At 41.6% G+C, this 13,627-nt stretch overlaps 2 protein-coding genes across 2 annotated transcripts; one reads left to right on the top strand and one right to left on the bottom strand.

The window, feature by feature from the left end:
- Positions 1–1,320: 1,320 nt before the first annotated feature.
- Positions 1,321–3,772, top strand: gtsf1 (gametocyte specific factor 1). Its single transcript, XM_076741260.1, has 7 exons — positions 1,321–1,330; positions 1,847–1,990; positions 2,098–2,204; positions 2,946–3,072; positions 3,156–3,239; positions 3,559–3,616; positions 3,700–3,772. The coding sequence occupies exons 1-7, from the start codon at positions 1,321–1,323 to the stop codon at positions 3,770–3,772; spliced, it is 603 nt and encodes a 200-aa protein (XP_076597375.1).
- Positions 3,773–8,920: 5,148 nt separating this feature from the next.
- Positions 8,921–13,422, bottom strand: nr4a1 (nuclear receptor subfamily 4, group A, member 1). Its single transcript, XM_076740040.1, has 7 exons — positions 13,337–13,422; positions 11,721–12,519; positions 11,471–11,600; positions 11,217–11,380; positions 10,931–11,133; positions 10,644–10,822; positions 8,921–10,162 (listed from the first exon to the last, which is right to left on the bottom strand). Exons 2-7 carry the CDS (start codon positions 12,507–12,509, stop codon positions 9,906–9,908), a joined length of 1,722 nt encoding a protein of 573 aa, XP_076596155.1. The 5' UTR covers positions 12,510–12,519; positions 13,337–13,422; the 3' UTR covers positions 8,921–9,905.
- Positions 13,423–13,627: the final 205 nt, after the last annotated feature.

Genomic DNA, 13,627 nt, shown 5'->3' with positions numbered 1-13,627 from the left:
CAGTGGAAGATAACTAAAGTATGGGAACTGCAGTCACATAAATATTACAATTGCATGTTATATCAATGTATATTTCAGTCATTTAAAATTAATCGGGATTATTCTGCATGATGAGTACTTTTAGTTTGCTACTACCTCTGCATTTTTACTGTTAATGCAGGACTTTTACTTAAAATTTACTTGCATTTGATAAATTTCAGGTAATACTACTTTAACTTGAGTAAATGCTCTGAATATTTTTTCCACCACTGCACGTAACAAAGGAAAATATTTACTTAGCGTTATTTCACATCTTCAGGTATTTTTCCAGCCAACAACGTAACACATTTTTACGAGGAAAATATGAGCTAAAGTCACGCTGTTAGGGTTGAGTATAGTTTCAGTCAGTTCAACAGATTTTAACGTTTGAACAGGAAGTCACGTGACGTCGCGCGAATTTAACGGAAAGAACTGAGGGGCGGGATTACTAACCTGCGCAAGAAAAAAGAGAAGAAGTGACGACCAAAAAGCGGACAACGAACGAAGGTACGAAATGATGTTTAAACGCTGTATTTTTGTTACAGACTGTATTTAAAGCACTTATCAACCCGTCATAAAAGTTAAGACGTTAGTCATTTAAATTTGTATATTTAGCTTTGTTTTCTCAGGTAATACGAATTATAGTGTTTTTGTTAGCTAGCTAGACGCAATGCCTTTTTTTTTGCTGGCGAACTTGGCGGAGAGCCAAGCCCGTCTGCACTCAGTTTTCGGGTAATGTTTGACGACCACTGTTTCTAGAAATACTGCCTTTTAGCTTTCCCAAACATTCAGCTGGATTTTGAACGCAGTTATATTTGTACTGTATTAAGCTGCTAGTTGGAAACTGCAAACTTGGGGTGCTGCCGACCATGTTGTAGAGAAAGACCACCAGAAAATGCGATGCTTAAGTCATTCAGAAGTCATTCAGTTAAGTCTTAAGACTGTTCTGTGTTTGTTTCACTTCTTTATAACTCAGAAGTGGAAGAAGAGATATTTCTTAATGTTTGCCTCAGGAGTACCACAGTTATTAGTTTACAGACCCCAACTCAGCCGAGCAAAGTCCTGCTTTTTGCCTTTCAAACACACTGTGGCAACTACTGGTTGTCCTGTGGCAGTAAGTGACACTCCTGTTTCAAATATTAAGACATTTTCACAAATGTAAATTGTGTTTGTTAATATTTTTAAACCACCTAATTGTGACAGTTTCCGTCGTCTCTCTGATGCGGCGTAGAAGTTACTAAGAAGTAAAACAAACACAAAATAGCTAAAAATGAACAGGGTTGTAAATAAAAATATGTAAATATGGAGCCAGGTTTGTCTCATATTTTCATTTTATATTCAGTAGCCTACATGTTTTATATATATATATATAAAATACAAAAAATAGAATGAGAAACAAAAAAGTATAACAGATAGACGACAATGCAGAGGAATTTAGACTAGACCTCTTCGAGCTGAGGGAGGCGTCTCTCAGCTGTCAAACAAGTGCTGTAAAGTGAAAAAACATAATTAAAAAAGAATTAGAAATAAGTGGACCATGCTAGCTATTAAATACACTCCATAGTCCTGTCTGATTCTTAATATTTGCACTGATGTCAGATTGAAATTAGGTGTGCACAGGTGATTCTGGTGTGAGACAAGCCTACACCAGCAAGCAAGCACACTTTAAGGTATTAGATAATTTGGCACACCTGCTGTCTTACCTGCAGAGCTGGACAGACGGATGAATTGTCATGGTTCTGCAACTTTTTAAATGTTGCATGTGCATCCACTAACCCATCTGTCTTTGTTGCTGTTTTTTCTCTACTTCTTGTCTTTTGCGTTCCAGGCATTGCATCCTTGACCTCCCCAGTTGACCACTTTCTGTTGTGTTACACTGAATCCCGGCTGGAAATGGCGGCCAGCTTCCAATTCGGAACCTCTATCAGTTCACACAAAAGAGTTGAGATATCACAGTTGACAAAGGAAGCTGGTGATACTGAAGGTATCCTTCCACATTGTTGGCTTCTTACGTTGTTTTCTGTTTTAGACAACATTAATGGGTGAAATGTATTGATTTGTTCTTGTTTGACTTTAAAGATGAAAAAGGAAACTATGAACCAGACAAACTTCTGCAGTGCCCTTTTGATAAGAGCCACCAGATCCGGTCCTGCCGCTTCCCTTATCATCTTATAAAGTGCAGGAAGGTGAGTTGTCTTCTTTTATTGCAAAGAACACCAACAGGAATGCAAAGAATATTGTCAGTTTCCAGTGACTGAGAGTGCAGGGATATGAGTGTCATGTACAGGTAAACAGTAAATTTCTTTCATAGGTGCCTTATTTTGCATGCAGTTACCAGATACACCTAGTTAATAAGTCTTATAGTCTAATACAGCCTGGAAAAAACCCTGTCTTCTAATATTTTATGCATATCAATGAGGGAAGGATAAATAACAGAAACCTTTCTCTATAATGCAATAAAGTTCAATAGCACAAACTGCAGCCTCCAACATGTTTTGTTCAGTTTGAACAAAAGCTGAACATTATAACCTTCACGACAGTTGGATTTGTTGTAGGACCGTTGTATTGGACTGAATTACTTACAGTTAGGTTTCATATTCTAATAACATTGAGTCATTCTTGTCAGTCATTTGGTTCCAGCAAAGACTGCCGGTGCTGTGATTTGCTTGGTCCTGCATCTGTGTGGGCAGCTGGCACTGATGAGTTGATTCTGTCACTATAGTTCCACACAGGCTTTTGCTTTTTACTGATGGTCCCATTTGTGAGTTATTCTGCGACTCTGCCTGCACTCTGCATGTTAGCCGTGATTCACTTCACAGAGTGCTGGGGTTACAGAGCTACCTGCTGCTGAATTTTTACAATCTGGTTATTTTCCATCATCACAATGCAAGTTTGACTGTTCCATAACTTCTCTCTCACTGATGTAGAATCACCCCAAACTGGCCAGTGAGCTCAAAACCTGTCCTTTTAATGCTCGCCACCTGGTCCCCAAGCATGAGCTGACTCGCCACACTGAAACCTGCGAGGACCGAGTGTGTGTGAACTCTGACAGTGGTAAGATTGTCTCTTGATTGTCTCTGTCTTCACACCGCAGAGTCAACATGTGCGTAAAGTGTTGAATTATGCTCTGTGTACAGGTGAAAGCACAGATGGACATTGTACTTGGCAGGTCCCTGTCAGTACTTGGGTCAACAAAAATATGACTGAGGATTGGGACAAAGGTAATATTAATAATCAGAAGTTAATGTTTTTGCACTTTTGTGTGTATTGAATTAACAGTTCACAGGTGGATTTTGTTGCGTTTTGGACGTAGCTAGGCTAGCTGTTTCCAGTCTTTATGCTAAGCTAACTATCTCCTGCTGCATATTTAGGATAGACATGAGAGCAAGAAGGCAAGAGGTATTTCCCAAAATGTCTTAACTAATTAACAATCATTGCGTGCGCTAAATTATTTTTCTCCTCATTTATTCTTAACTAACACTTGTTAAAAAATGTTTTAATGCAGTGTTTGTAAAGGTAACAGAGCGTTTTGTGTTGCAGAGGCTGATGATTCTGCTGCTCCCTTTGTGTGGGGTGTGAGTACAACCTTCAGTCAGAAGTAAGTGGTTTCCTTCAGCTGTTCAGCACTCATTGGTGCATATCTTCTTTTTTCTTTGACTATTGTTTTGTCTTGTTTCTCAGCAAACTGGAGGAGAAGCCCACCAACAATCTCAGTCCGACTTTTCGAGTGCCCAATACCCTCCCGTGGTTTTAAGCCTTAGTTCATGTTCAGTTTATATTGAAATAGATGTTGCACAGCGTTTTTTGAGTGGGATGTTCACACAAGTGCCTTTTTTTATTCTATTGTATTGTATTTACCCTCAGGTGTTGTTTGAATTATTGTTATATTAAAGGTGTTTATTTCAATGAAACTGGTTGATCACATGATGTAATGTGCATGTCTTGAAAACACTTGCGGTTTGCCAATAGTTTGGGATGGGACTGAATTTTCCCCGTTGTCACAAACTGTTTCAGGGAACATGACAGGAGGGAGGGAGATTTTACACAAAACAAGAATGATTTAAACTGAAGTTAACAGAAATCATAAGACATGAAATGAATCCCTTTGAAGATGAGTCTGAAACATGACAACATGTGGAAAACATTAGAGGCTCTGAGAACTTTCCTTGCCCACCGTGTCACTGCATGGCCACTGGATGGCAGCACTCACCAATTTCTTGCTCAAGCACCGAATCTGTGCCTCTGCCTCCTCCCCAGTCCTCTTGAAACTCACTTCCTTTGATTTGATTTTCTCTGAACATTCGCAATAAGGCACTTCCATGCATAAAGCGCCACATTAGGCGGTTGAGATGTGCTTTCATGTAGAGGAACTACTCCAGGTGAAAGTGATAGGAGTGAGCTCAACATGATGAGTGCCAGGATAATATCAGTGTGTGGGCGGCCAGCCAGCACACTCTGTCATATCTAAGTGGCATTATTGATTTCATGTGATGACTGTCTATTTTAGCTGTGGCTATTATTGGAAGTGTTCAGACGGGCTCTGTGCTGCCCTGTCACCATCTGGAAGGAAGAGATATGACTCCTCAGAGCAGAGTACGTGCAGGACCCCTGGTCTGTACGAGACCCCTGGTGACTATAGAGGAACCGCTGCCTCTGGATCTCAGTTACTACCTATAGAGAGTGTTTCCGGAGTGCCATGGAAAGGCTCATGTTGGTGTTGAACTCTTGACCTCGTCACTGACTCGGCTTAAATGTCATATTGTCCCCTTTAAAGCCCAAGTCAGTGATGTTAACTGGTGCTCAGCAGAGCCCACACCTCCGTGTCACTGATGGAACTGATGGTGGCAAGTGAATATGACTCAATCTGTGATATGAGTTTTTAAAAAATATCAGCACAGGGCCTTTATCTTCAGATGCTCGGTAGGTGTTCATCTCTGATATTTCCTTTTGAGAATCCACTTTGGAAGATGATTTTCTGCTTTACATGGAAGAATAAAGAGAAGAAGTAAAAGGGTATGAAGACAGGACACAAAGGAAACACAAAATATCAAATAAGATTAAAATATATATATATATATATATATATATATATATATATAAAACAATAAAACTAACTGCAATTAACCCTGCATGTGAAAAATCTGCATTCAAAATCTGACATAAGTACACATGATGCCCTGTCAGTATTCTAGTATTAAATTATTGAATTGTACTTTCTTTTTTTTTAACATTTACCATTTAAATGCTATAGTTTGTCCTGGTGGAGCTAATTTTAAACTGCTTTATATGTTGTTGTAAAATATAGCAATGAATCATACTTAATCTGAAGACTGTTAAATAAATGCAGTGGAATAAAAAAGTGCAATATTTATTAAGTATGAAGTATCACAAAATGGAAATACAATGCAGTGCAGTGCCGGCATTACAGGTGTAAACTTAATTAAATGTCAGTCTCATCTATAATGAAAACGTAGCTGGTGTTCGTCCAGTGTAATATATTGTATTTCCTGTCAAGATGCCAGACTGAACCGCTTTAAAATAACGATATCAGGTATATTGATTAGTAGCAAATGATCTCATTGATTAAACCCCTTTCTACTCTTTTTGGCTAGAAATGTAACACCAAATCCATATTTACACCCTGTTACTAGCAACATAAAATGAAACTAAATACCATTTGAACATGCTGTCCCAGACCGAGCACCCAGTACAAGACACTGCCAGTGGGAGACGCGCTGTGAGACTACTGGAGCAAAGAAAAGGACTGAAAAACTCTGTCATGAGAGAAGCTTCTTCTCCTCTCCCGCTTTAAATGGCATTTCAAATTAACCTTTAACCTTTTTAAATCAACCTTTAGGACAGAGAGGTATTTTTAATCTGCACTGGTTCTGGTTTTCCCGTATGCTTCACTTTAAATCTAGACGGAAATCAGTATTTTTTTTTAAAAAGATCCCACAATCACATCACACACTAGATTTTCAAGATAATAGTCTGATAATAATGGACGGCAATGTCGGTCGCTCAGTCCGCCACATCATAACTGAAATATCTAAACAGCTATTGGATGGATTTCCATGAAAATTTGTGCAAACATTCTTGGTTCCCAGATGATTAATCCCGCTGACTTTGATGATCCCTACTTTTTCCTCTAGCTCCACCATGAGGTTCACATTTGTGTTTTTAAGTGAAATCTACACACATTAGCGTGTTGGCGTTGTCATTTTGAACGTGCTTATGTTCGCATTGAGCTAAGTACAGCCTCACAGAGCCGTTAGCATGGCCGTAGACTGCTAGTCTTCTTTAAATAGATCTAATAAATAAAACCAGAACATCACGAAAGTTATAGTGATGAAATCAAATGAATATAATGAACTACAAGTGAATAAGTCAGAGAGCTGCAGATAGTTCATGTGATGTTAGGCAGCTCAGTTTCCATGTGTTTCAGACACTTGGAAACCTTTGCACGTATGATTCAATTAATCATGTTTCTATAAACTGACTGAATATTTGGGGACATGTTTGACCCCAGCTGGTCATTTGAGGGCTTAAGTAATTTAAAAGCCACTCAGCATGCTGCTGTGAACAGATGTTTCATTATGAATTAAGATACCCGCTGCTTGTCTGAATATTTCACACCACGCTCTTTTCAAGATTCGGGTTCCTTTGTGACAGGGGGGAGTTTATATCACATTGCTGGTTTCGCTGCGATGTGATGCTCATTATGCTCACACCAGTTCCTGGACACTCTGCAAACAAGTTTTAGGCACGCACCCTGGGCTTGTCGCCTGCAAGTGAAACCAAAGCCTCCGTGTTGATCTTGTTTCATAAATGTGGCATTCTCATATTCTCACAGACATAAGACTCTTGCACAATGTGTAGTGGACAGTTTGTGCCCTGGAACTGGCCTCTAATCCTGTAACTCTGTCTGAAGCTTGTGATCCTCTATTATCACTGGCATTTCATACTCCACTCAGACAAGCCACATTAAAGGTGCTCTCACTTTCGCCAGTTTCCACTGAGGCATGATGGGTAGGTCATCAGAGAGCCGCCCTACCCACCTTATCATAATCAGTGTACCATCACTCACATACAGTATGTCCTGTAATCAGAGTGATGCAGACTTCATCCAACTGCTCTTGTTGCATAATTCCTACGTATCCAACCTTATCAAGTTCTCCACTTTGTATATTAAGTTCCCCGGCAACACCACATGGAGAATTTCAGAATCTGTAACTCAAGAGAAGCATGGGACCAGTTGGTTGCTGCTTCAGATAATGTAGCTGTAAAGTTGCCTCCAAATTCAACAACGAAGTCTATTCTCAGTGTTTGATACGACATCGGATGAGATCTGACTTCATCATCACTTCAGGCAGTAAATGTGCAGGAGTTCATGCTGGTGGTACTGAAGCATATTGACAGAACCACATGCAGGCCTGCACCACAGTGTGCATTATGTATGATAACGTTAACATGGCGTCTCGCTGAATGAATTAGTGCTAACACAGTGTGATTATTAGGCTCTGTTAAAGTTGCTTTCAGAGAAACTTGCATACATCATTTCGAAGAATCTGGACTGGATTAGAGCCAGACTGGATTTTTGAGACTGAGAGTTTTAAAAGACAAATATTTCCCCTACTTTTACATAAATATAGAATTAAACTAAATCAGTTCAATCTAGTTAAAGAATTGTGACTAAGCTTGACATTTTACTGCTGAAAAATAAACTTGTTAGTGTTGTCTGGCGGTTGAACTCTAATGGAGACCTTGTTTTCAAATGACCCCAAACACATCTTTAACACGTCTGTGCTGCAAGTTCTTGATGCTCCTCAGCCGACGTATACGCTGATACTGCTTTACTTGCAATACGCTGAAATCGCCTGATATGCTGGCCTATTTATCAGTACAGTCTCCCTTTTTCTTTCTCTTTGGCTGTTTGTTCCTCAGGTTGTGTGTGTGTGATTGTCGTGACTCAGCAGGCGTCGCATGTTTTTAGCCACGTTAGCTGCATGGCGATGTCTTTCTGACAACTACTGGATGGATTGGCATGAAGTTTTCTACAAACATTTACGGTCTCCAGAGGATGAAGTCTGATGACTCTGGTGACCCCGTGACCTTTCCTCTAGTGCCACCATGATTTTGGTTTCAAGTGAAACGGCTCAACAACTGCTGGATGGATTGCTGTGAAATTTGGTCCAGACCTTCACGTCCCCTCACCATGATTTGTTATAACTTGTTTTTTGTACTTCCAGCTGTGGTCACTCTTCCTCTAGACTTAATCAGTCTTGCTAATCATCGATCATCCTCTGTATTCCTGCTGACTTTGCCTGTTTGGATCATTATAATGGATCAGAGAGGCCCTCATGGATCTATCAGGTGCATCTGAGTAATGTATAACCTGTCAGCTATAAATAATCTTTTATTGCCATGACTTGCAAATTTTCCATAATAGCTACTTTAAGCTGTAAAAGATGTGCAGTCATGTTTTCACACACACACACACACACACACACTAGACAATGATGAAGTGGTCTGGGTTACTTGAGACCCGACTGGTACCAGTTTCTAAAAAGAGACCAGTACATAACTGGGAGGGAGGTGGACGGGGTTACATTTTTCTGCTGTACGTCCTGCTCTGTTGCCAAAAGAAGAAGTTACACTTGACTCAGGCTGCTGGCACAGCATGCCACACAATGGAAGAATAAACAGTAGACTAACCTACTAAATATAAAATAAGGGATACGGTTAACATGTTTCTGTTTACAGTTTACTACAATATAGACCTGCTGGCCAAGCACAAGCAGGACATATTTTCTTAAGTATGAACTCAACCTAAACGACAGGAACAACACAAGTCAATAAACTTTTTCCAGATACTTTGAGTAAAGATGACAGAAGCAGTTGTAAGTTTCATTTCATGTTTAGAAGCAGTAAAATATAACTTCTTAGTATGTAAAAATAACAGGCCCAAAACAAAATGCATTTTTCTCAGACTGCAGAGTACAGTTCATGTGGCGATAACACCAGCAGGTTTAAAACAGATTCAAAATCATTTACATACAAGACCAGTGTATAAGACTGTACTGGATGATACACGGTATACACTACTAGCTGCTCAACGTCTATTCATGATACATGAATGATACTACTGTATAATTCTGTAGGTTTAACCTACTTTATTATCACCAAATACCTATGGTGGCATCAATAAAGCAAACTGGAGATTTCAGTGACTGATGCGTTGGATGTTGATCAATACGGACTCACCAAGCATCAGTTTTAGGGGGCAGAAAGTGGTTCTGTGAAATGATTTGCTTGTTTGAACAAGTGGGACCACCTAAAGTGTTTAATCTAAGTAGAAATATAATGCTTTGTAGGGTATTTTGTGTGCAATTTACAGTCATCTAAATCACAACAAAAGCTTGTAACAAAAAAAGCTAAATTATTGTGCTCATTGAATCCTTGAAATGATGGCACATGCATTGTTTGCATTCAATTTGTAACTGTTTGGAAAGTGCAATCGTCCTCCCTCCATCAGAAATGGTTCCATTCATGGCACTTTTTTGTATGTAAACAGTCATCTTTTGGTCCATGAGCTGGCCTGTCTAATTCCATCTGCACAGTACACAATATCCTGGAAACACAAATTAGGAGGAGCATTTCTGGATGTTCCACATACATGTTGCTTCTGCAAGTTTTATAGCTCATTCACTTTATAATTCACAAGTAGCCCTTTTCCCCTGAAGCTGCGCAATCCCTTAGGATCATTATTCGTCTTAGCTTCTTGCAGTTTCACTTAATACTACCTGAAGTATGAGTGCAGTCTCTGTTCTCTTTGGCTCTCATGTGAACTCCAGATTTCATATCACAGATGGTCTCCCATCTCACACTCAAAACGGAAGCGTATCCATGAAGATTTTGTCCACAATTGGTGGCGGAGGAACAATATCTTCTAATTTAAGGTAGAAGATGCGCTGGAGGCCTTGAGTGCACAGAGTCCTGAGCTCAGGCAGCTTCCCGAGGAGTCTGGACAAATAATTGGGCCTCAAAGTGTCGGAGCCGCAGCCAGAAACGTGATCTTTCAGAGAGGTGATGAGCTGGTTCTGCAAGTCCTCCACACGTCCTGGCTCTTTAAGACCATGTCGGTCTGCAGAGGGAAATTAGATATGTGTGTTAGAGTGGGAGTGAGGATTATACTTCATTATTTTGAGTTTGTATGACACGCGAATAATGCACTCTGATAATGACTGCAAACTCTGAAAGTATGCACTGACAAGTTTTTAATCTAATCATTTACTCTTTGCTCCGTTTATTTAAATCAGCTTTAAAAGGACCACAACTCAACAAATGCTCTATTAAGAGGAGAACTACAGCGCAGTGTAAGTGGACACACACTAGTGTTGATCAATGCTGCTACGTTCTGTCCTCTTTAAATATAAACCTCCATTATTGTTCTGTTTATTCTGCTGTGATGTGTTGCATCATCTCTGCACTGTACGTGAGGTCAAGTTGCATTTTGTCATACACCTGTTGTGTCAATCCTGTGTTGTGTAACTGTCTTGTTTTGTCCACACCAGTGAAACCAGATTCCTCACTCAAAAGTGTTAGAGGATGGCTGAGGCCCTTACCAGTGATTATGACCAGGGCTGTGAGACAGGAGAAGGAGGAAACGTCGAGCTTCATGCGATGGAGGGCTTGAGAAAACTCCAGGATGGAGTCAATCCAGTCCCCAAAGCCACGGACACACTGCATTTTGTGAAGCACAGCACCATTGCAGAAGATGAGCTGGTCCGTTTCAGGATTGGAACTGAAACAGAAACGTAGGTTGTTGATTTTATGCAAAGCATCAGGAGTGTTACATGTAAGCTGTGTGATTAAGACAATGCTGGAAGGTTTTGTTAGACGCTGCACTCACCGATATGCAAGGCGTAAAATGAAGAGCTCAACAAACGCAGACTCCAGCAGCAGTTCCTGGTCTTCTGTGCAGAAGTCAGAGAAACCTGGGATGCTCTTCGTCCACTTCCTGATGACCTCCATGGAGGCTGTGAGTAAGTCGTAGAACCGTTTGATGTCACTTGCATCCTCTTTCTGGTTCGGACTGACTTCTGTGTCGTCATACTGAAATTGCAGACAGCAGAGATGCTCAAGCAGATGCCAAATTGAGTGATCAAATAATCCAGAAGAAGGGATTCTGTTTTTACCTTGGAGTAATCCAGTTTCCCAACGCCAGGGTTGGAGTCGATGTGGGCCCTCACGAGCGAAGCGATCATGCTCACTGGAGACACGGTGGTTGTCACGTCCGGGACGACTTTAGGCTTGGACGGCAGGCGACCTCTTCGTCCTTTCAGGCTATCCGTTCTCACAACTGGAAAAAGGTGAGATCAGCTGTTACCTTCGGTTCACTGTTGCCGTCTGAATGCCGTCTCAGTTACCAGTCATCTGGAACTGAACTCACCTTCCCTCACCATGCCTACAGCGAGACACTTCTGGAAACGGCAGAACTGGCATCGGTTCCGCCTCCTCTTATCCACAGGACAGTCCTTGTTGGCAAGGCAAACATACTTGGAATTTTTTTGTACTGTACGCTGTGAAATAAAAAGGAAGAATTACTCTAAAACCATCTCAAAACATTTAGATAGAAGACACATTTTTTGTGTAGAAATAGTTCAATTATTAATTGGTTGCATAAACAAGCGAGATCTTACCTTGAAAAAGCCTTTGCATCCCTCACAGGTGCGAACCCCATAGTGCTGACAGGAGGCGTTGTCCCCACACACAGCACAGCAGCCATCATTTCCACTGGCACTTTTTAACTTGGGTGATAAGCTCCCATCCAGCTGCTCGGTGCCATCAAGGCTATGTGCCTGCTCCATCACTAAGGCGTGGAAACTCAGCGCAGATGGGTGATTGTGGGTCAAAGTGAAAGGATCCTGCTCTTGTAAGTGTTGTTGACCCAAATGAGACATATCCTCCACAGACCCTGAGCCAAAAGTGAAGAAAGATGGAGCATGTGGCACTGAGGTCTCCTCTGCTGCCCAGTATCCTGGACTGGGTGAGTATGGCCCAAAGGCTGAATCCCAGTTGGATGCATGGTGACTCTGGAATCCAGGGGTTGAAGGAGACGAGGCTGATGCAGGGCTACCAAAATAATCTGACCCAGCAGGGGAAGCCGCCTCATCCGGGTAACTCAGGGTGAACGTTCCAGGGTAGCAGCCGTAAACCTGGAGGTCATCCAGCTTGAAGGGGGTCTCCTGGCCCGACGAAGGAGCGACGTGAGCAGGGGCTGCGGTGAACTGACATGAATAGGCATCAAAGTCGCCTGCCTGAGTGCCCACCAGGGAGTTGATGCTTGGCAGGGATGGAGCGGAGAGGTGGTCCCGTGGGCTGCTCATATCGACAGCCAGCCTGGAGATAAAGTCTGTGCTTTGAAGCTCTGAGCTGCCAAGGTTGATCTCACAGGGCTGCGATCCATGCTGGGGGTGTATGCAAGTCATGACTGCAAGACTGGAAAAGACAAGACATCAGAAATGTTAGAGTTAGGTAAAAGAGTTTGTGTTTCAGATCTTTATCTGAAACCTTCAAACCATGATCAGTTAACCAGCTCAGGGCCAAAAATGAGTAGTTGGGCCCTTGTGTTCTCCCACTCAGCTGGAGGTCTGCTGTGTGTTAGCACAAACTTCAAGAAAAGGTTACAGTGCACGATGCTCCTTAAGGCCATTTCATAATGTTATAGTGCTGCAAACATTTCAAGAGTTAAATTACATCTTATTTTAACCTGAATTCGGTTATCATAAATCAGTGGCTACACAGTGAAACAGAGGTTTTCAGGGATCCCTGGGGTTGTGACACTTGGAGCAGTTGCCCACTTGGTAATCCAGCCTCGCCAAAACAAACTGCATGTAAATTAATTAGCATCCTTAATGTCATAAGAAAAGCTCTTCATAACAGAAGTCTTAAATCATTTCATCATATATTACTATGTCATAGATGCGCTCAGCTGCACATGTCTGGAAGGCACAGAAGCAGGTTGACTTTCACGCAGGGGTCCAGTGCCAGCATGTGAGGCGCATGTTACTTATGGAGCACTCACTGGTGCACTTTGACATCCAAACTTTACTCTACAACTTAAGCTCATGTTGGCACAGATGTAAATACATGGCAAAATACAATATATTTATGCAGCAGAGTTGCTGTCTGAGGGCGGCTTCTCTCTGTTCGATTTAAAGTGCCCAGATGTCAGTATCGCGGGATTTGTGATATTTAAAAATGAGTCGTTTCCGCATTCAAGTCCACCGTATTAAAAATAATAAATATTTCTTACCTGTTAGGCCCGTCTACAAGTGTTTTGGACTGTCTGTACTCCGCAAACGAGCGCCAGTCATCTTCAGTGTTTCCCAGCTGAGGAGCAGTCCCTCCGCTCTCAGCTCCTCAACACTTTTATACTATGAGCGTTATTGTACCCATGACGTCAGAGAAAGGTTTCCATACAAGGCTGGGCGGTGGGCGGGGAGATTTCCAGGCTCCGGCCAATCACAGCGCGCGTTCAAGAGAATAGACGTTGGATGACGCACTCCGGGATTCCGTTGACGCGCGTACAGCGAAGAACCGCAGC

The sequence above is a fragment of the Chaetodon auriga genome, chromosome 10, assembly GCF_051107435.1.
Source record: "Chaetodon auriga isolate fChaAug3 chromosome 10, fChaAug3.hap1, whole genome shotgun sequence".
Taxonomy (NCBI): domain Eukaryota; kingdom Metazoa; phylum Chordata; class Actinopteri; order Chaetodontiformes; family Chaetodontidae; genus Chaetodon; species Chaetodon auriga.
Note: the sequence above shows the minus strand (reverse complement) of the source record. Positions and strands in the feature narration are given on the sequence as shown.